Source organism: Calonectris borealis, chromosome 14, assembly GCF_964195595.1.
Source record: "Calonectris borealis chromosome 14, bCalBor7.hap1.2, whole genome shotgun sequence".
Taxonomy (NCBI): Eukaryota; Metazoa; Chordata; class Aves; order Procellariiformes; family Procellariidae; genus Calonectris; species Calonectris borealis.
Genome location: NC_134325.1, coordinates 21,216,406 through 21,239,174, shown reverse-complemented (window position 1 = coordinate 21,239,174; position 22,769 = coordinate 21,216,406). Strand labels below are relative to the sequence as shown.

At 46.3% G+C, this 22,769-nt stretch overlaps 1 protein-coding gene across 9 annotated transcripts; it reads left to right on the top strand.

The window, feature by feature from the left end:
• The first annotated feature begins 5,305 nt into the window (after positions 1-5,305).
• Positions 5,306-22,751, top strand: DNAJC17 (DnaJ heat shock protein family (Hsp40) member C17). Of its 9 annotated transcripts, none has more exons than XR_012675842.1 (13): positions 5,306-5,487; positions 7,579-7,648; positions 8,843-8,901; positions 10,451-10,538; positions 10,948-11,030; positions 11,487-11,583; positions 13,068-13,117; positions 13,637-13,714; positions 14,420-14,500; positions 15,267-15,395; positions 18,688-18,839; positions 19,302-19,603; positions 22,538-22,626. XR_012675842.1 is itself a non-coding variant. In XM_075163668.1 (11 exons), the coding sequence occupies exons 1-11, from the start codon at positions 5,410-5,412 to the stop codon at positions 22,658-22,660; spliced, it is 936 nt and encodes a 311-aa protein (XP_075019769.1). In that variant the 5' UTR covers positions 5,306-5,409; the 3' UTR covers positions 22,661-22,751. The 9 variants fall into 9 exon arrangements, 4 of the variants coding, with proteins under 4 accessions (XP_075019769.1, XP_075019771.1, XP_075019773.1 ...); XR_012675840.1 differs by lacking the exon at positions 22,538-22,626 and adding an exon at positions 20,008-20,097; XR_012675841.1 differs by lacking the exon at positions 22,538-22,626 and adding an exon at positions 20,008-20,097 and having other exon boundaries at positions 19,302-19,616.
• The last annotated feature ends 18 nt before the right edge of the window (positions 22,752-22,769 follow it).

Here is a 22,769-nt window from a genome sequence, read left to right as displayed (position 1 = left end):
CCACCAGCGAGCAGGCTGGGTGTGCACAAGGAGTTGGGAGGGGACACGGCTGGGACAGCTGACCCCAACTGACCAAAGGGATATCCCATACCATATGGTGGCGTGCTCAGCATATAGAGCTGGGGGAAGAAGGAGGAAGTGGGGGACGTTCAGAGTGATGGCGTTTGTCTTCCCAAGTCACCGTTAGGCGTGATGGAGCCCTGCTGTCCTGGGGATGGCTGAACACCTGCCTGCCGGTGGGAAGTGGTGAATGAATTCCTTGTTCTGCTTTGCTGCGTGTGCGGCTTTTGCTTTACCTGTTAAATGGCCTTTATCTCAGCCCACGAGTTTTCTCACTTTTACCCTTCTGGTTCTCTCCCCCATCCCACTGCGGGGGAGAGTGAGCGAGCGGCTGGGTGGGGCTGAGTTGCCGGCTGGGGTTAAACCATGACAGTGACGCAAACGGGCGGCATCCAGGTGCTGGTTGCTTGCAGAGAGGTCCGGAGGAGACGTCAGCTCGGTGGCTGACCGGGTGCCCAGGGGCACAGGAGCGTGCACAGACTCCTCAGAACCGTGCCGGCTGTGCGGCTCCTGCTGTCCTACCCTCGGGTGTCCCACTGCGCCGGCCCGGCCCAGGACCTGGGGCCCCCACACGCTGTGCTCCTGGGGGAGCTGCGGGTCCAGAGGAGCAGCGGTGGGGGGCACGGCACCAGCAGAGCCAGGGACTCCTCGGTGGGGTTGGGGTCCCCCCACAGCCTCTGGACTTCCTTCTGGTGTCTGTTGTCCGCGACAGCATCCGCCTCCCCCTGCAGCGAGGGGCACAGCCTGTGCTGTAGCAAGGACTGGCTCTGCCCCGGCCACCAGCACCGCAGCTCTTCCAGCAGAGACCGTGGCCGTGGCCATGCTGGGGCCCCAGAGAGGGTCCGAAGCAGGTCCCCGAGCTGGCACCGCGATGGCCACAGATGGGCTCAGCACGACCCGGCCTCCTCGGGGAGGAGCGAGCGCCGCCAGCGGGCAGGCCGGGATTCCTCCAGGCAACGGCACGCGACAAGGAGCCGATCCCACACAGAAGGCCCTCGAGGTGGTGGTTGTGCTGCTGCTGAGGGGCATGTGGACAGTGGCACTTGCCTGTTTGTCTTTTCTGTGGCTACAATAACTCTACCAGAATTATCTAGAATTTTCTAAGCTCAGTGGTAGCTTGAAAATGTCTGTGTAACCGAGCTTGACTAACTGTAACTAAAACTCCAGGGATGGCTGCTTGTCACCCTACATCAGGAACATAAATTAGGGATGTAAGTCACGATCTTAATCACTCTGGGTCCCTACAGAGTGAAGGACGAGGCAGGTGCAGAAGGGAATTCAGATCCTATGTAAGACGTCTTGTGTTTCAGAGGTATCCCCTTAACGTGTCCCCTTTCCACTCTTTCCACTGGCTTGGATCTCGGAAGGGCTGATCCCACCAGCGTATGCAGGTGGGATTCAGCTCACCCAGGTTTGCCTATCAAAAAGCTTGGCTATGAATTTGCGCTGGTCATCCAAGCTTCCTTGAGGAAGATAGATTATGATAAATGATCTAATGATTATAAATGCACTTTGAGATGACTCAGACTGACATTTAGGCAGGTAAATCCTTACAGCTGCAGGCTCTGGAAATACAGTTGGGAAGTGAAGCTGTATTTTTCTGTATCCCCAAATTCATCCTTAACTATTTGGCTGCTTATCCCAAATGGCTCATAGTTTTTTCTTGTCTCTCACAGCATCCTTCTGAATAACCTGTCCAGCACACAGCTAGACAAGTTTGTAATATGTTGGGTGAACAATTGGCTGACAGGTCAGGCTCAAAGAGTTATAGTAAATGAGGTTACAGCCTGCTGTTATAGTAAATGAGGTTACAGCCTGCTGTTATAGTAAATGAGGTTACACCAGGCTGGTGGCCAGTCACCAATGGGGCTCCCCAGCGCTCAATTTTAGGGCCAGTGCTCTTTAATGTTTTTATAAATTATCTGGACACAGGAGTCGAATGTACATTAAGTAAGTTTGCCAATGATACTAAATTAGGAGGAGCTGTAGATTCCCTTGAGGGTAGAGAGGCCTTACAGAGAGATCTGAATAGGCTAGACAGCTGGGCAATCGCCAACCGTACCAAGTTTAACAAGAGCAAGTGGAGGATTCTCCACCTGGGACAGGATAATCCTGGTTATACGTACAAACTGGGGGAGGAGAGGCTCGAAAAAGATCTGGGGGTTTCATGGCAAGTTGAATATGAGTCAAGGCGTGGGGTGCATCAAGCACAGCATCGCTAGCCGGTCGAGGGAGGTGATTGTCCCACTCTGCTCTGCACTGGTGCAGCCCCACCTCGAGCACTGTGTGCGGTTTTGGGTGCCTCAAAGGATATACGAAGGACATCAAACTACTAGAGTGTGCCTAGAGAAGGGCAACCAAGATGGCGACAGGTCTTGAGGGCAAGACTTATGAGGAGGGGCTGAGGTCACTTGCTTTGTTCAGCTTGGAGGAGAGAAGGCTGAGGGGTGACCTCATCACTGAGGGGTGACCTCATCGCAGTCTGCACCTTCCTCAAAGGGGCAGCAGAAGGGGAGGTGCTGATCTCCTCTCTGGTGACCAGCAATAGGACGTGAGGAAATGGAGTGAAGCTGTGTCAGGGGAAGTTCAGACTGGACATTAGGAAAAGGTGCTTCACTGGGAGGGCGGCCGGTGACTGGAACAGGCTCCCCCGGAAGCAGTCATGGCACCAAGCCTGTCAGAGTTCAAGGGGCATCTGGATGATGCTCTTAGTTATATGGTTTAGTTTTAGGTAGTGCTGTGAGGAGCAAAGAGTTGGACTCGATGATCCTTATGGGTCCTTTCCGACTCAAGATATTCTATGATTTTATGACCACACTTTTGTCCGCCAACAAGTAGAAGCTGGTGCAGATACATGGGTATCGGGCATCCCATCAATTCTGGCTGAATTTATACGAGCTGATCTCCCCTTGTGTGAGAATCCACCTTGTATTATCCATCAATGTCACTAACAAGCCACATGAATTGCTGAACAATGGTCTCCCTCCTCCCATCCCATGCCACACAGCGGCACATCAGCCCCTGCACGGTACACTCAATGTGGCCAAATACGCACTGGAGCAGCACAGAAACATTGGTTTCAGATGTTCCTGCCCAGCTCCAGTTTGGTCCCTGAAGCTCTTGGGCTCCCCAGCCTGTCCTCCTGCTGTCTGTTCTGCACAACGTCAGGAACACAAGGATCCCCACTGGCATCAAGTATCTTTGTGACCCCCCTCTCAGATCAAAGAGGGATTGTTGCAGACATTACCAAAAACTGTGCTGGCAGTAAAGGTCCTTGTCAGGCCCCTGAGTGCACTAATAAGCCTTAACGGCCCTGATCAGCCTCACCTGGGAACTCCACCCACACTCATGGGGCCAGGAGCTCTATTTAAGCTCAGCCCTGGGCCTTCAGTCTCTTCTAGAGCTGTGTTGGAGGAGCATATGGAGCTTCTTGATCTGGACCTCAACCTGTGGGCTGACTTCCTTGCTCGACCTCGACCTTGGCCCTGCCTTGTCACTCTGAACCTGCCTGGCAATCACTGGATCTGATCCTAACCCCGACCTGTGAATTGGCTTCTTGGTTTGGACTTGTACCTGCCCTATCACTGTGACACTGCCTGGAGTCCAAGGGTAGGTTGCTTGCGTATAGATTATTAGAGAACCAAAGACGCCACCTTTAATTAGTTCATGGAGCTATATTGTCTGGAAGGTAAACAGCTATACCTACTTGCTCTTGCAAGAACTGAACTTGCTCTTCAGCCATGTCCACCAAATTATCTGTACTGTGACAAAGGCTGGAGCCCCAATCTGCTTGTGGCAGACAGTAGTGCAGCGCCCAGTGGCATGCAATCCCTGCTGCAAAGGGAAGAGGTCCGGAGAGTTTTACTGCAAGGGGTTTGTGTACAAGGAAAGCAGAGGGTAAGGAGGAGAGTATCGCTTTTGCCTTTTTATGAAAAGGAAACTGAGGCAGAGAGGAGCTGACTTGCCAAAGGCCTGAGCGTTGACTTAAGCCTGAGGTTGGGCTTGGAAAGATCTTCTAAAATCATGGCCCAATATCCATCTCTAAAGCCACCCACTGTTTCTTCCTGCTTTACAGCGCCTTTAGAGAGACAAAACAGCCCTGTACACACTGGATAACCCTGTGTGTCTTGGAAAAGGCAGCTTCCTAATGCAACAGCTTTAAGATAGCACTAGCGCTCCCATCAGGGATCCCAAAACGCAAGGGGCATACCTACAAGATGGATGTCTCTAGTAACACTTCCAACCGAGTGTTCTTCCACTCGGTAAAGGCCTGCTAGTTATCTATCATAGGTCCATTTAATTCGGTATGCAGTAGAGAAGGTGTAAACTTTTCCACAGTAAGTTGGAAGCCATGTTGAGTGTACAATCTTATTTCTAATTACATCCAGTGATCTTTTAAGAGAACGCAGGCACTCAGTTACTGCCTAGACTTTAGTCTGCACCCACTGAGAGCATTGCCAAGCCTCCATGTAGTAGACCATGACGTCTTTAGTTGTATTACACTGCTGGGTTACAAAGTCTCTCAAATATCCACCTTGCTGGATTCACATTTATCCAGTTTTCTTGCTGATCTCTCAGATCAGTTATTATTTGCTGCTGATTAAGATAAATGGTATGAAGGCTCTTAGTCTTCAGCCACCAGCACACAACTGCTGCTGGGATACTGGAATAAAGGTTGGAGGGAAGTATTCCTTCCCCTGTATATTGGATTAAATGGATAAGATTTTTTCTACAGTGTTCCCTACTTATTTAAAGATATGGAAACAATTAAGGTATCTTGGCGATAATAAATATGACCAATGAGAGGAATTTCCCCAGGAGCTGTGCCTTGGGCTGAGCTTCAGATGTTTTTGGGAAGGGCCTGTAGTGGGGCTCACTGCAGCCTGGCCCCGCTCCGGCCTAGCGAGCTGCCTCCTCAGGGAATGGCTGCCTGAGGGACACCCGCCTCTCCCCCGAGGCCGGTGCACCGTTATGGTTTGCTTTGGAGCTTTTTTCTTCTTACACCGACGCAAATCTCGACGAGAACCCGCTAAAACGGGGGCTCCCTGCCCGCAGCCTCACGGCCCTCAGCCCCGCCCTGGCTGCGGCGGCGCAAAGCCCGACGGGAGTTGTAGTCCCTGGGCCGCCCCTCCCCGCTGGCAGCTGCCACCAGAAAACTACACCGCCCAGCAAGCATCGCGCCCCGCTGTGCCCGCTGGGAGCGGCCGCTGCGGGGTAAACGCGGTGCATCCTGGTATATGTAGTCAAGCTGCCAGCGCGGGAGGGGGTACGGCGGCGAGCGGAGACTCCATTTCCCGGCGGGCGGCGCGGGCCCGGCGGCAGGGAGGGGGGAAGCCGGTCAGCGCCGAGATGGCGGTCGATAAGGACTTGCTGCAGCTGGACCTCTACGGCCTGTTGGGTGTCGGCGAGAAGGCGTCGGAGAAGGAGGTCAGGGCCGCGGGCCGGGAACCCTCACAGGGCCGCGGGGAGGCTCGGACCGGGGCCCGCTCTCTTCCCGCCCTCGGCGCCTCCAGCCCGGCTCTTCCGCCCCCCGCCTTTCCCGCAGGACCGAGGGCAGAAGGCGGCTCGGACGTGGGGCTGCCTTTGCTGCTCTCCGGATAGTTAGCTGAGCGGTTGCTCCAAGCGCTGTTTTAATGTGATATCGCTGCCCTGGGGACCGCTGCGTTCTCGGCTGGAGCTGTTAATAAGTGGGAGAGCCCATTTTTTCTGATGTTGGCTTGCTGCGCTCAACTTACCCTTCCGTTTTCTCCTCTTAAGCCTGTGGGGCGGGACCTGGCTTTGGAGCAGGGTGAAATCAGTTGGAGAGAACTGCAGAATTTGTCTCGGACAGTGTTTCTCTTGCTTTGTTTGTTTACGTGCCTTCAGAAGGAAAGCTCCTCCCGTGTTTACCAAAAGTCCAGTTGTTAGAGGTTGGTCTAGGTACTGTAGGTTCCCTTAAGTCATCTTGTTAATTTTGTGGGTTTGAAATTAAATGTTTCCATTTTTCCTTTAATTTAATTGGTAAGTCCACACTAAACACAACATTTGAGCAGCTGAGCTTAGTAACTGAACAAAGTTAAACTTGAAAGGAAAACTTTGGTTTTTCTCCTTAGGCTTTTTTTTTTCTTTAGCAGTAAAAAGCACTAGCAGTACAGCAGGATAAAACTTGGAAGCTACAATCTGGCATAAGCAGCAATTGTGTCTGAGGCTGCCTGGAGAGTCCATGTGTAAGAACCACAAAACAGGGGAACAAGCCAAATGTAACGCACAGGATTGAATGAGATGAAAGACTTGAGGTGACCTCAGCTTCACTGCTGGGCTAGTCACTGGGGGAAAAGGATGAGAAAATTACAAATTGGATGTTATGGTGCAACTTAAAAAGTGCCAAGTGTAATTTAGAGTGCTAATCCTTGATGTAAAATTCTTGAAACAACCCAAAGACCCTTTCTATGCAGAGCAGCATGGCCAAAAGAAATGAACAAAGGGGAGCAAGACTGTTAAAGTAATTTAACCTCACTGTTTAGAGAAGCCTTATCTGAACTTGAACGGTTATTTTAATAGTTGTGACTGATGCCTGGGGAGGAGACTTAACCTCTCTCTTAACTGCAGTCTTGCTTAGGCAGGAGATAGGATTAGGCCTGTGAGGCTTTAGCTGCACGTTTCCCTTCCAAGAGCTTTGTCCGCCAGGTGGTGCCGGGCCACCGCTTATTCCACTCGAGCAGAGGACTGCGTGGCAGTCGAGCAGAGCAGCTTTCCTTCCTTTCCTTTCTTGCATGCAGATGGGTCCCTGACAAAGGGAACTCAGATTGTTGAAAGTGACTTACCTCAGAAAGTTGTCAGTCTTTCTTTGAAGCGTAGAAGAGATTAAACAGTCCTTGGTCAAAAATTCTTCACCTTGCCAAACTCAATTGTTGTACGGTAAATAGTACTTTCTCCGTCCCAAAGTTACAGCTGCAAAGAACATAGTATCCCTCTGGCAAGAAAACTGCCTCGGTGAACCAGACTTGGCTTTGATGATCGTGAGGTTTGGCTGCTGTAATACAATGCACCTAGAAATAAAACTTCTGGCTTTGAAAAGCTTAGACTCATTCAAAATATGGCTGTCTGCCTGGGCTCAAATGCTTATCCTTGCAGTACGGTGTGATTAAAAAGGACAGGTCATTGCATTGAGGTTGAAAACTGAGCTTTTCAGAAGTCTTTTGCTACTACAGTAGGCTGCTTTACCTTTCAATATGAGGGGGTAATGGAGCTACTGGCACTCCAAAAATGGTCTTTATTTTCTGTCAGAGCTGGGGGACATCTAGTCATGAAAATGAATGCTGGTTCAACCACAGCCTTCTACTTATGACAGGGAGGTGTGTTTTAAGCTAAGCAAAACCAACAACAAAAACAACAAAAGAAACCCTCTGAATAGTAATTCTTTGTTTCTGCAGTGTTTTGGGGGGGGGGTTGTTTGTTTGTTTGTTTTTTCCCCGAGTTGCTTTTCTCAACACAGACTAAAGAGCACTAACCAGTAAATCTCAATTCTGGCTCTTGCAGGTTAAGAAAGCATACCGGCAGAAGGCCCTGACTTGTCACCCGGATAAGAACCCGGACAATCCCAGAGCAGGTAACATGGGGCTGTGCAGACACAAACAACTCTTCATGTTTGTTTTCACATGTGCAGACTCCTGGAAGTGGCTCTGTTTAACTTCAGGTCTGCCTTTGCATGTAATTAAGGGAATGCCTGGGTATATGCTATGTGGAGTATACATATGCAGGACTGAGAGTTATTTTCATCACTGTTAGAGCGCTCTGTTTTTTAAGGTTGAATGCATACATGTTGGTTTTAGAAACATCAGTGTTAAGTCAGTGCTGAAATGATATTTGCACCTCTCAAAATCTTCCCACGTCGTACTTGAATCCCAGACCTTTGGCCATGCTGTCCCCAGTGTTTACTGGCTGGTCACTATTTTAATTCATACCTCTCACAGTCGAAATTTCAACAGCAAGCTTATAAACCATATTATCTATGGGCAATGCCCATTTTTGTCTGTTAAGAGACGAGGTCCTGACTCTGTGGAGCTGAGTATACCTAAACTGTTAGCAAGGTCTGGCTTCTGCAGCTACTCTGTTTTTGTTTTGTAGCTGCAGGTAGCAGTGAAGAGGAGTTTGTGAAGGATGCTGTTTATCAAGACACCTCAAAATAAATATTGTTCTGTATCTCACATTTTCCAATTTGATGGGTTTATAGATTGAAAATTTATAACTGTAGTACAGAGAAAACTTTTCCACCAGGAAAAAAAAAGATTTTAGCGGCAATGAGAGGAAAGCTGGGGGCTTTGATATCTGCAGAAGGTTGAGAAGTGATTTGAAGTGTGTGGGGAGGCCTCTGGCTTATGTGTGTAACCTTCCAGGAAAAAGGTCAGCAATATTGATGTAAAATGCAAAGTTTGAATCTTGAGCTGAAAGGCTATTGACATGAAAGCGAGAATTTGTTTGTAACAGTGTATTTCAGGCTGACTGCAGGTCAAGTAATACATTTCTGTAGATGGGTTCTGTTCAATTCGTGCTTTCAAGACTTCTGTTAAAATTAAATGGTCCCGGTTTTTGTTTCTTAATTTACACTGAAGTTTATGTAACAAACGTGGTCCTTTGATTTGAGGTGATCCTGGCTATCAGTTGGCTTACAAATGCTTTGGAAAGATTATTCTTCTTTCTGATGTTCTGCAGGTCTCTTCCATAAGGGATTGTCTTTTCTGGTTCATCTCCAGGCCACTAGCATGGTTTTCTGCATCTTACCCTTTTTTCTTCTAATTCCCAGCGGAAGTCTTCCACCAACTGTCTCAGGCCTTAGCCGTGCTAACAGATGCAGCAGCAAGGGTAAGAATGCCCATCCCTTGGTGACGTTGGGATTGTGTGGTGCCACTCTCTCCACGCATGCTTGGAAACGCTCTTCCTGTCTGTCCTGCTCTCTTCTCCGATTGTGACTTCATGAATGCAAGTCTCATCTGTTATTCCCTGTAGTTCTCTGTGAGATCAAATAATAGGTGCCAGATAAGAACTTGGACAAATGTTCTTTTTCTGATTTGATGTGCTGAGAGTAGCTCTGTCCATTTGCTGCAAGGGTGAGATACTGTCTTTAATAATGTGTTGGACTGGGGCATATCCCATTTAAAAAAAATTAGCGATAACCACCACTGATTCAGGGATTAAATTCCCATGACAACGGTGCATTTGCAGTTCCCTTGAAGTCAAGGTCTGACAAATAAATAATATCTAGATGTGATTGCTAAAGCTCAAAGCCTTTCTTTCCATGGGGCACAAGAGACTTGTAAACAGAAAAGCTGAATCATAGTCACGATCTCTATCCTTTTGCTGCAAGAGCTTTGCAGTCTGCCAGGTGTAGTTTGGACTCTTTTCTTGCTGTGAGGAAGTGGTTGAGTGTCTACAGCTCAAGGCCTGAAAGTAATCTGGACACGTGAAGGGAAAGAATAAAAACAAAATAAAAATGAGCAAGTAACTCTATCCAGATAAACTCAGAAAAGAAGGCATATTAAAATTTCAGACGATAAGATTTAAAAACATGAAATAACTCTCCTCTTTTCAAACGTTGGCAAAACTTGTACTGTCACCTCCAAGGGGCAATTAAGCTTTTGGCATCCAAGAACTTTTTGGCTTCTACATTTTAAAAAGGAAAAAGTGTTTAGCAAACCCTTCCCATGCAGGAAGGAGAAATACCAGCTTTTCTAGTTTATTAAACAAGAGCAGTACTTTCCTGTACAACTGTTCTACAAGTAATATTTGAGCATCTGTGCCAGTCTATGCTTTACCTACTACAGAAAGGTTCTGTGTAGGTTGATGAACAAATTATCAACTGGTTTAAACAGATGCCAGTGAAATTGCCAGTTTATCCCAGTTCTTAAGTCTCTATAGTGCTAAATGAATGTTGATGTGTTACTGCTGCTGAAGAGTTCTGATGCTCTTTGATCTAATATGTTCATGTGAGTCAAACATCTGTCTTGTGAATAAATCTTTCATATAAAATAGACCTTTTTAATTGTAAAACTTTGCTCTAAACCAAGCCTGATCTGCTACCAGTGCCCCTAAAGCTACTTTTGGCATGTTCAGGAAACCAAAATTCTTCCCACCTCTGAAGATGGGTCAGACTTTCTCTCCAGTACGCTTTGCAGTTATTCCTGGACTTCCTCACCCTTTCAGGCTCCATCTGGAGATCCTTGGGCCTCTTCTCATGTTTTCAGGGTATTTGTGTTAACTTCCAACACTTTTAGGAGGAATGGTAGCAAGAAGCAAAAAATGCTTCACCTCTGCTTACTGTGTTTCAATATCTGATCTCGCCTTTATTCGCTGCTTTCCATTTTCTCTCTTCTGCTTTATATAGTTTCACACTATTGTGTTGTTTTTTTGACAGGCGGCGTATGACAAAGTGAGAAAAGCTAAGAAGCAAGCTGCAGAAAGGACACAAAAACTTGATGAGAAGCGAAAGAAAGTAAAGCTTGGTAATAAAATCAAAACTTTGTTTTCTCTTGGCTTGAAGTCCTCATTAGCTGGGTGTTGGCATTTCTTCTACTGCTGGAATTCACCGTTGATTAATCTGCTGTCCATTTGTGATGGCTGTGGTTTCTTTATGCCCAGTACAGTATAGTAGCCATCTGAAATCTCCTCCTACAGTCATAGCTGGGGACGGTCTTGCTCTGGGAAGGAATTAGGGGTTTTGATGACTGTTAAGACTGCTGATTGAGACGTTGATGTGCCTGAGTAGAGGAGAGGTAGCAAAGCTATCAGGACTCTACTTTGAAATTGGTGTAGATGTAGCCAAGTTTGTGATCTTTCCATTCACCCCTGGTCAGCAGCATCAGCAGTAAAAATTCTCTCTGGATTCTTTTAATTTTGTGTCTTTCTCTGCAGATCTTGAAGCTAGAGAACGAGAAGCCCAGGCCCATGAGAGTGAAGAGGAAGAGATCAGGATAACGAGATCATTAGAACAAGAAGTAATGATAAATTCTTAGATTTCTCTGCTTCTTTTGAGAAGAACGGCAGAAAGTCTTTGCAATCATAATGAAAACCATGTGATGAGATGCAGCAAATCTACGAATAGCAGTCCTTCAGCCTTTTGGTTTATTGGGCTCTATGAAAAAGAGGCATGTAGAAGGGATCTTGTAGCAGTCTGGCAAATGTGTCAATCTCAGGGTTTTATTTTTTGTCTGCCTCTTACCTTTTGCATAGCAGACAATAACAACAGCTAATTGATTGTATGCTGGCTGATAGGGACTGTGTCACTAGGAACATAAGGGGTCCAATTTTATGAGCTTTTACAGGGGAACTAGCAGGAGGGTTGCCCCAGGAGATGGGTGTAAGACAAAGCTCTCCTTGGCAGTCTTTAGCTGGCGTGAACCAACCATGGAACTGTGCCCTCAGATATCCGTGCTGTCTTACCTCTGCTGTAGATAATACGCCTGCGTGAAGAAGGCTCCCGTCAGCTTGAGGAGCAGCAGAGACTCATTCAAGAACAGATCCGGCTTGAAAGAGAGCAACACATCCAAGGTGAGAACAGATGAGGTTGAATCCCTCAGCCAAACTACATGCACGTGGGACTCCAGCTCTTCTGTAGACAGAGCTCAGATACAGATGCAGCCTTCTGACTTGGTCACGTTGCCATATATAGGATCCTGCTTAGCACCTTTTTCAGGGATAAGTCAAAAGACTAGTATTTCTGTGGGGTTGCTTTCTTATATGTGACATGCTGTTCTTTAACACATTGTTGCTGCTCCTTTTCCATAAATATTGTAAAGCATTGAATCTAGATGGTCTGATGTGGAGCCCCACAGTTATGCTGCAGGGAGCCTAAGGTTCTGCTTATCTGTCACAATTAAAGCAGTCAGTGTTGCAGACTCAAAATGGGGAATGATTCAAGTTCACAAAAAAATAGTTGTCATTGGGTTACTACTTCTGTATCCCCTTGGAAGTTCTCAGTACTTATCAGCCAAAAGAGACTCAGTGTGGAGAATAACGTTTTGTTTAGTTTATGGTTGCTGAGGCTGTACTTTCTGGAACTTGATTCTCTCGTGTTCCTTGGGCATGCACAGTCTTCATCCCAGGTTTGTACAAAGACCAGCAACAAATCTGTCAGGAAATGAGCAACATACTGAACTGGAAAACATCTGCATTCTGTGCTACCGTACAACAACAGGTAGTTATCATGTTGGAAGTTGTCTCCCTCTAATTCTCGTGGGCTGTTCAGTAGCTGTAGTTAGTCTCCTTCATACAGGAGGGGATGAGATTTTTCCAGAATCGCAGAACCTCACCCTTTGGCATTCCTGCACTTCACTCCCATCCGCATATCTCTATATTGAATTGCTTTTTTTAATATTCTGTATTTGTGTGGGCTTAAAATACAGTTGTATGTTTCAGAAAGTTCTGTTCTTTTTTTCAAAATAACATCAGAGGTCCAGACGCAGAAACTCTTTTTGGGGTCACCAGGGTTTTCCTTTACGAGTGTAAGTCATTCAGCCCACCCTACCCTTTCTTAACTTAATTTCACATATCAGGAACTGGGGAGGATGTTGAGCATTTGCTTAGCATAAAGCACTTTGAGATCCTTGCAATGAGAGCACATCATTATAAAGTATTTAGTTGCAGGGCCAGATTAAATTCTTAGCCTACGCTATCCTTTTTTTTGTCTACCCTTTATTTTTCCACACTTGTTCCCACCAGCAAAACCCTCTTGCAGGGGAAAAATGTCACAGAATCTAACAGGTCTCCTGCTTGTATTTTTACTTAGCTGTTTCTAGCCTTGATCATGGCAAGTCTGGGCATCATAGAGGGGAAAATGCTAACATCTGATATTCAGTCTATACTACAGTTCCTGATGAAAGTGTTGCACAAGACTTCTGGGGCTGAAACCATCTAGTGGAAATCAGAAGTGTTTGCTACTGCCATATGTAGATTCTCAGGGCGAATTAAATGCTCTTTAGCCGAGGAGTTTTCACCCATGTCCTTTCCATCTTTTTTTTCTTTCCCCTCTTCAGGCAAGCAAGAAAGAAATGGAGCAGAAGGCAAAATAACTCCCAAACTCAAAGTAAGACATCTTTATAAAGCTGGGTTTTGGTGAAAACTGGTAGAACGTTATGCAGCTCTGGAAAACAGAAGGGACACTTCAACTCTGCTGAACTGGCATGTCCCTTTGTACAGTGGAGGTGAAGTTCCTCTATCTAATGTGTATCGTGCATGCGAACAGCTCCTGTCACACTGCCTTTAAAATACCCTTCCTCCCTCACCCTTTTCTCTACTGTCTGGTCTAGATTTTTGAGCCTGAAATTGAGTTGTCTCTGCTTTAGGCATGGGGAAACGTCTGCTTATTACCCTGATATAGCCATTAGTATGCTTTGAAGTATTTTTTGTTTCAGTGCAGTGTTTCTCCCCATTCCCCAAATAATTTGTTCCCTGTGCACATTTGGATGTTGGAATCACTGTCTTGGCAATTCTGGGAGCGTAGCTGTAAATAGCAAACTTGGTTATTGTGCAGGTGGCAGGAGCTGCTTTGAATGTGGCAACGTGTTCAAATGGACAAAATTAACTTGTCATGTTTATTTCCCAGCTAAAATGGAAATGCAGGAAAGAAGATGAGACGAGAGGGGGATACTCAAAAGACGTTCTGTTGCGGATCCTACAAAAGGTCCTGTCTGACACTCTTTCCTACTACTTAATCCTCCCCTGCTCTCAGTGGTGTAAGAAAGGGTAGTAAATTCTGGGAAGCTACATACAAACCAGAGTGGCTTTTTCTTTTTTCTCTGTCTAGCTTTCTTACTCATGCCATTTTCAGAGATCATCAGTGTGATCCATTAGCTGTGAACTGTTCCCCAGCTGGCACCTCTGTCTCGTTCCCAGCAGGGACTCCTGCTGAAACAGAGCAGCTGCAGACTCTTCCCATGGTTCATGCCCTGTATGAAAGTTAGACTGGCTGTGTGGTTATGGTGCACTTTTGCCTTCACTTAAAGCACTATACATTAGCTGCTGTGGGAAGTACAGAGACAGGAATAGACAAGCCTTTGACCCGATTAACGCAGCATGTGGTCTTTGTTTTCCCTTTATGCAAGTATCTCCTGTAGCTCTGACTCTGAGCTGAGCAGCCCTCTTGCACTGGGGCTTGCTGGAAGCAAAGTGTGTAGCTCCATGCCTCCCCAGAATTATTTCCTGGAGGGACAGAAATTATGACAGGTTGGGATCAGTGGAAGCATCATGCAAGACAGAGAGGGTGATGGCTGAAGCCTCATGTCCATGAAAGCACATGTTTTCTCTGCGTTCGTTCCATAGATGAACTTGGCTTCTCTTCTGGGTCTGTAATTAACTTTAACTTTTCTTTCTTCCTTTGTCTTAACAGTATGGCGATGTGCTCAATTTGTTGATCTCAAGCAGGAAGACTGGGAGTGCAGTCGTGGAATTTGCTACAGTTAAGGCTGCTGTAAGTCTGGCGGAGACCCCAGATGTGTCTGGGAGAGTGGGCAAGAAGGGGTATTGCAGAAGGGAAGGGTTAGCAGACTGACAGTCTAGAGACGCTGCCTTGTCATTAAGGCAGTGGAGAAGGGTAATGAGAGTCTAAAGGTACAGATGCGTGAAGGGAGTGGCAAAGCTGGAGGCATAAACCCAGAGCCAATCATGCACATAAACAAGCAGGCTGTGGATGTAAAAGGCTGAGGAAAGAGACACTGCTTTAAAAAGCAGGCACTGAGCCATTTAATCAGCTCTCACTGAAGGTGAATTAGCCATTGTGGAGATGGGCTTAATGAGTTTTAGAGGTTATATTAGGCATTTGCAGTTTGAAAGAAATCAAAATGTCTTGACTTACTATGGGTTATAATAATTCATGTGGCTGTGGAAACAGAACTCGTCAGTTATCCTTAATTTTAGTAGTTCCATCAACTTATACCATACAAGAGTCTCTGTTCCTTGTCACCTGTTCTTTCACTCCTATATCCAAATAATCAAAAAAAACCCCAGAATTGTCTGACCTGTTTATCAAAAGTACTGGCAGTGATATGTTCTATCTATGCTTGATGCAGATATGGACCTTAAAGGGTGCTCCTCATGTAGGGCAGCTGTGAAGTCTTCGTTGTTTGTGCCCTACTTGATGCCAGGCTGAGATGGAAAAACTTTTATGATTGTTAGTGACCTGTGAGGGAGTGGGGTCTGAAATTCAGATGGTGATGGAAGAATATTTGCATTGGTAGGAGATGGCTGTGAAGAATGAAGTTGGCCTAATAAATAATCCTCTAAAGATTTCCTGGCTGGAGGGCCAGCCCCGGAACAATCCCAGCACTGTCCTTTCTGACAGCACTAGTCAGCCTAGGACTTCACAGGTAAGGACACATAGGCTGTTGTTATTTAAATCTGTTTCTATAGCAACCTAAGTTTAACAGTGTGCTTTGCATTTGTGGTAAGATACATTGATTCCCAGGAGAGCTGAAAAGAAGCTCTTAATGAAAGGCCTGCTTTTCTGAGGAGCCTTTTTGTGCTGAAGCAGTGGCTTTTTTAAAGGACCTTTTGCCTGAGTAGCAGCACAGTGAGAGCACAAGCTATTTGGATGACTGGATCTTTGCACAATCTCACTCTCTGTCTTCCAAGTGAAAAACAAAGATGTTCCTTACTCAGCCCAAAGCCTCTAATGCCATTCTTCTGGAATTTTTTCTAATATACTTTGACTGTGGGAGTCTTCTGGCTGATAGCTGGTTGAAGTGAGTCTCCTAGAAGGCTGCTTTAGAGAGGCTTGGTTACTTACTGCATTCACAAGAGGGTGAAATTTCAGTGCTGAAAGGAAACCTATATTCTTAGGGTCTGCAGAAGGGAAGAGAAAGCAGTATCAAATTAAATACCCTTGCAGAGACCTTATTGGCTGTTTCGGGTCCTCTTTACCAGTGTCGTTGCTTTGAGTGCAAGGTGTTTGTTAACTCTTAGCTGCTTCCTGTTTATTTCACCAGATAATCCCTCTGAAGCTGTTGTTCTTGAATAGCAAGTGTATTCCAGTCACAAAACAGACGCAATAACATCAGTGGTTAAAACATAGAAACCGACCTGACAACATGCTGCAGCACATTGTGGGCTCTCCGTTACCCCTTGCTCCCGCTGGCCCTTGGAGTGGGAGATGTATCCACTTCTTTTGGAGCATGTTACATTACACTTTGCTCTATAGCACAGAATTTATCTCGTGCTCTGCATGTCTTCTGATCTAGTTAGTAATTCCTTAGGTGTGAAGGGACCTGACATCCTTTGCTGGTTATTGGAGTTCCAGTTCAAACTTCATGTGACACTTATTCCCCTCTCCTTCTTCCCTCTAGTATAAAGATCAAAAAGATCTAATTGCTGAGAGGACTCCTGCCTCATGCTCTACAGATGCTCTTAGTCTGTGTGTCTGTCTTGATCAGCCTTGTGTGTGTTCACTACCTAAATATATTAGCAGCTTGCGAGATTGTTCAGTACATTCACTCTCCTGACTTTTTGTTAAGTACTTTATTTATAGTAGATGCATTTATACATCAGAATGCGTTCTTGTTACCATAGTTTTGTTTAGGATTGTATGTTTTCACTTGGGATGGGTGTTGCCTGGCCTGAGCAGCGTAGCTTCCAGAAATCTCAGGCAAAGGCAGTTATAGCATCATAGCCCAGGAGCCAGGCAGATCTGCACAACATAGAACCAGTGAGAGTCCTGCAGACACAGCAGATTCACAGAGGTGACCAGAATGTTAGAAGGCAAATTGGGGAAAAAAGCAGAATCCAATCCAGTTTATTTGAGTATCTCTCGCTAGTAGAGAACGAGAACTAGCTCTGAAGAGCTTATTCATATCTAAGGGGGTTGCAGGTGCAATTGGAGCTTGGTAGTAGATTCTTGCTTCTGCGGGTTCAAAAGCCCTGGCTTTTGACTGAGTTTATCTTGGCTTGTTTCCATGACCAAAGCTTGTTAGTGTGGAACGGCAGCGTCTGCCTGCTGTGAAGGATTGGCTTGGCGGAGCAGCAAGGGAGAGCAGGCTAAAGCAGCAAATGGTGTTCATGCTGTGTGGAGGTGGTGACTCACTTCTGTCCAACACAGCCTCATCAATCCCATATTAGCTCTCAAAATGGTGAGGCGTTATGGCCAGTAACTTGCATCGTTTCCCAAGAATTACACTGCTTATGCTTGTCTGTCCTTTCAGCTGCTTTTATGTGTAAGCAGCTGCAATTTATTTGATTACAATGCAGTCTTGCTGTCCAGGCTAAGATCTCCTAGCTGCTCTGGTTCCTGCTTTTCCTGACTCCAGACCCTCCCCAAATCCTGCTGCGCTTCCACTAGGATGCTTCTGAAATCTGTAATGTGGCAATAGCTTCTCTTGACTGTACTGTTTCCAGTTGACTTATTCTTTGTCCTCAGCTCTTCAACTCTAGACTATGCAGAATGAGCTCTTTCAGATATATTTTGCCACTGCCTCAACCTACTCCCTGCCTCATCCTTTCATACCCAGTCTGGCTTCCCAGCCATCAGGGTCTACATTCTTGCTTTCAAGCTGCACTAATCTTTCCAATTTAAGCTGCCCTCACTTCCTATTTGGTGCTCCCTTTGGGTCGCTCCTATTTTTGTATGAATCCACCCCCATGTTTGCTCCCACTCTGTGCAAATGCAGCTCTTTCCCTGCTCTGCTTAGAAGACAGCCGAAGACCTGCAGCGTTCTCATGGCAACGCACTCACTACTCATCTGCTTCAGAGCTGCGTCTGCTCCCTGCCGGGGGTAGTCAACCAGGAGCTCTGCACCAAAGTCTTCAAATAAAGGACAGCCACACACTAACTAGACCAGGGGACTTTGGAAGCAGTTCCCAGGTGAAAGCAAGGCGGATTGTTGAGAAGTGGTGCTGTGAGGAGGCAGTAAGTTGTAAGATACTTGCCTCCACAGCCTTGGTTGGCTTGTTTTCTACAGCGATGGGTGCACGTTGTCCAGCAGTTCCTGGAGAGCTGCTGGAGCCAAACAGGCAAGTTATGCTTGAATTACAAAAGCTGTAGCTTGGCCAGTGTTCCTCTAGGCTATTTGAGAGCAATGACTGTTCGATTGCTGCAGCTCTGAATGGTTCAAAGCACACAACAGGTGTACAATGCTGTGAAGAGCATATTTTGCCACTGCAACAGCATGAAGCACCCGCTTCTGGGAAGGTCTTCCTTGCATCTTTAGGAGTGGGACCTCCCTGCCAGTGCTCCTCATTCATTTTGGGCCATTCATTCAGCCATATTAAAGTGCTGAGAAAAGCCTTCTGCCTGGCACTCTTGCATCTTTTCTAAGCTCCATTGAGGTTTCATAGAGTTTGTTTTATATCATCTGACTTCACAGCCCGATGTGAATCTAGTAAGTTAAGAGCCATCTGTGCCTTCTCTGAAATGTCTCTGTGCACTTTGCTGTAGCTGGCTTCCAAAGCTTATGGTTATCTGGGTGCATGGAGGTTTTATTTTTTTTATTTATTAAAAAGAGCCCTAGTATCTAATCTAGCTATGAAAAAGGTAAGAATTGGTGACCCAGTAGCTTCTGTAGTGTCCTTTTAATAGTTTGCCCTGATATTGCCTAAAATGTTCTCAGCCTGGCAGAGCTGTTCCCACTGTCCAGCTCGCAGAGTAAAGAACTGTTCATTTCAACACAGATTCTTGACCTGAACTGTGTGCACGCTCCTCAGGGGAAGGTAAAGTACCAGCAGCTCTAGCCTTCTCCCAGCCCAGAAGAGCAGAGCCACGCTGCTTCCCCACCCTCATAAAAACCTGAAGTGCCAGAGAGGATAGATCTTGGTCACTACAGGTAAGGGACCTGTGCTCTTGGTGCCTGGGCTTTTTCTGGCTTGCTACCAATGAAATGAGGCAACAAGACGCTTCCAGTCACAGATACATTTATTCTTCCATATCTGTACAGCTGATAGATCAGTGCATGCTTCAAGCAGCAGTATCTAGAGAAATTTCTTCTGCTAGTAGGATAAATAAACTGCTGTTGCTGTATTATGAGCCTACATGGATGCTTACCTGTTCCCAGGCTAGGAGTGCCAACTGCACTTGAGTTAGGCGAAAAGAAACCCACAAGAAAAAAAAAGGAGGAACAGCTTTGATTTTTTTCACATCCAAACATGGTGGGAGAAGAAACACCAGTTTCTGTCTCTTGACCCTTGCCATCGCTATGGCTTTGAGGTGCAATGCTACTGTCTCCTTGCAAGCTGCCTGCTTATCCACAAATGATGTATGCCATATCCCTTTCTGTCCGTGTTCGCAGTGTCACAGCTACATCCCCAAAATAACAAGTCTTTTGCCAAACAATGCCATTCTTCCATGAGGAGGAGATGCACAGTCAAGAGTGGGAAATTCCCAGTGTGGAGAATGGAAACTTGCCCACGAGGTTCCAGCAGACAGTGCTCTCATCTGAGCACGGAGCCTGTGAGCTCTGTTCCGAAGGACTCCTTGGCAAGGACAAGGACAGTCTGTGGTGGGTAAGGCGACAACAAAAAAACAGGCCACACACAACAGGAATGCTGCAGCATCCTTCCTTCTGCTAGGACTAGAGAACTGGCAGCAGCAGTAAGTAAATGTGGTATGTTAAATGATAAATACCTTCAAATGGCGTAATCTCTTGGATTCTGTTTCCTGAGGGTCTGCAGAACATCCTCGAGAAGCGATAGCCCCAAATCCACTTTGAAGGAGAGGAAGGGATCAGACAGGTCAGAAAGAGTGGTGCCATTCTGGGAACCTGCCTCTGAGGTCCCGCAGTTTGTAGCCTGGTCCTTGTGGAATTGAGTTTGAGTGGCTTTGTGGTATTGATGAGTAGCGCCAGAAAAGGAGATGTCAGAGTGAGAATCTGTGTGATCAATGATGTTAGGGCAGCTAGAACTGTCCAGGTACAGCCGGGGAGGCTTGGGAGGTGCTTGTGCCTTGGCTAGGTTTTGCTCACTCTGACATGACAGGTAATCAGACTTGTCCTTCAGATCCCTCAAGCATTCCCTCTTCTGGCACTGTCCATCGCTGTCCAGAGTGTGGCTGTTCTGATTCAAGATGATGACTTGGTTGCCCAGCTTTTTGTGTCTCCTGAGTGAGAAACGTCTGAAGAACGTTGTGGACTTAATGGACCCTCTCCGCCAAGTATCCATGCTGATGAAAGGCAACAAGAAGAAGGAAACTGCTGACTCTTCACAGTCAGGTATTGGACTTAAGTTGCAGGATCAGCAGCAAGCCACACAACAGGAACAACCTCTTCCTTCCCTGTTCCTGTAGCTGGAAGGAAAACAAAGAGGCTGGTATTGCAGGAAATGCAAACTTCACACTACGTCCCTGTGTTAAGGAGCAATTGGCCTGTCTTGGATATTAAGGAGTCTCCTTCTTCAGTGGAGAAGGAATGGCGATGTCTGAGCTTATTAAATCTGTGCTGCAGAAACAAGCTGATGAAGAACAGCAAAGGCACACAGTCACCATGAGAACAGATTTAATCTAGCATCTAGAACAGAAGGGCACTTTGGTACCATGGTAACCAGCCACCTTCATGGTGAAGGGCACAGTATAAAAATCTCAGTGGGTGGTTAGGAAGGGAGATGGTGACTCAGTCACACTGAAGGAAACCAAAGAAATGCAGTAAAATGGAGATTTAAAAAGCAACCAAACGCAGATGTAAAAGACAAACGTTAGGAAAATTGAATGCAAAATAGACTTACGCTGTGTCGGGGCAGCACCTGAGTCTAACAGGCGGCGAGAAGAAACTGCTGAAGCACTCAGAGAACTGTGACCACCACGTTCACCAGTATGCTGGGACGTTGGAAGAAGCAAGTCCAGGGACGATTCAGCCAGGTTGGACCCGGAACGCTAAAAATCCACAATGCCTCCTTCTCTTCATGTGCCTCCTGTCACTGCTTCCCAGGCTGCAGTTCCTTGTGCGTATGTATTTGTTTTGAGCCAAGCCCTTGCTGAGTCAGCCACGTCAGAAACTGGGTTTTACACTATTGGTAATTGCCAGGATTGCAGGAAGTAGGTGTGTAGAGTGGCAAAGCATCAGCCCACACTCTGCCTGAGGAGAAAGCAAGCTCCCTTAGAGGCGCCCGGATTGCTCGAGAACTGTCAACGTGAATATCGACTTGTAGCCCATCTTGAATCAGACTGTTTCTTCTCGTGGTGCTCTTCCTTCTGCCACTTCTGATGGCTTGTTGGATCAGCAGGGCTCCCAAATGAGGCCGGAAATAATCTCTTGTCTGTTTTAAATTTAAATCCAGAGTGTGAGGTAGTGATTCAGGTTTGTATGGGTGATTCATCTGCATGAGTCTCATGTAGGCTATTTCATTCAGCCAGGCAAATGACAGTAAGTATCTGTGGTTAGTGGACAGGAACTTTGAAGAAGCCTAGTTCTGCCACTGAAGGCTGATACAATCTGGTGCTTTCTCAGACACTGAAAATCTGTGCTGCGCAGTACTGAAAGGTTATTTCATTCATGCAGCTCCTAAGATACCAATTATGGCATATTAGTCTCTTAATTTCCCAGTCTAAGTTTCTCATCTATTGTGGGCTTCTATTTTCTCCTTGCAGCTAGACACTCTGCAGCTGGAGGAACCACTTTGCTGGCACATGATAACAAATTTGCACTTGCCCCATTTTCATGCAGAATCTTATTTAGCTATTCTATGGCCTTTTCATCCCTTCTATTTTCTATTTAAGATGTCCTTAAATCGCCACTAAATCTAGTTCCTAGAAAAACGAACGTGAGATTTTTTTTTTCATCCACCTTCTGTCAAGATGCTTATATTTCTACCTGAACTGTCAAGCAAATGAGATGGATGTTTCCAAGCATCGCAGTGCTTTGAATACATCCGAAATACTAATGTTAAATGGCTTTTGAAGGCAGAGTGCCAAAACCACCACTTTGCTCTGCGATAGCAGCTGTCATCTGCTGCCTACATTTATTAGGTAGAGTCTGCAATCACCACTTAGTTGACGTGACAGTTGCTACCACACACAGCAGGAAGGCTCCAAGAGCTTTTGAGAACTAAAACACTCTTGTGTCAGGTTTGGGAACGTACCTGTGGTTTTCTTTCTGCAGCCACTTCCATGACTAAACCACAGAAAGGTTTGATTTTTTTTTTTTTAATGGCCTTAGCCTTTATAACGGATGAAGTGTATCCTGGACTTTGTGCACCGGTGTTGTACTTGCAGAACAAGCTTGTCACCCAAAATAACCAGCCACAGCGAGGCAAGCCGTGCTTCCCCATCCAACCTCGTGAGAGGGATTCACTCCAGCAGCTAGAGGGTAATGCAGGCTCCCCATCTGTCCCACTCTTGGTCTCGTCAGTAGCACTGTTATGAAGCAGTTATTTTCTGTAGGCCAGGCAGCTTTGGCACCTTACCTGATTTCTCTGGGGTCACGCTGCTGTGAACCACCTTCCTGACTCGAATGTGCCTGTTGTGAGTGTGGTTTATCGAGAGGGGGGCTGGGGTATATGCTGACCTTGACAGGCTGTATTTGTTTTCTGCTCCTAGGCATCAGTGGTATCAGAACGGGATTACGAGAGCCTGGTGATGATGCGGATGCGCCAAGCAGCGGAGAGGCAGCAGCTTATTGAACAGCTCAAGCGGGAAGACGAGGAAGAGTCTCACACCTAGCATGAGAGAGTATGGATTCTCCCCACCCCATCATTCTTCATTTCCAAAGCTGTTTCTTAAATTAAGTCAATAAACCTCCTTTTTTTTAAAACTGTTGTAGGAATACAAA

Coding starts and splice junctions, on each gene's coding strand:
- DNAJC17 (XM_075163668.1), top strand. CDS start 5,410: ATGGCGGTCGATAAGGACTTGCTGCAGCTGGACCTCTACGGCCTGTTG. Junction 13,715..14,419: donor TGTTGCGGATCCTACAAAAG/GTCCTGTCTGAC, acceptor TTGTCTTAACAG/TATGGCGATGTGCTCAATTT. Junction 15,396..22,537: donor GTCAGCCTAGGACTTCACAG/GTAAGGACACAT, acceptor TTCTGCTCCTAG/GCATCAGTGGTATCAGAACG.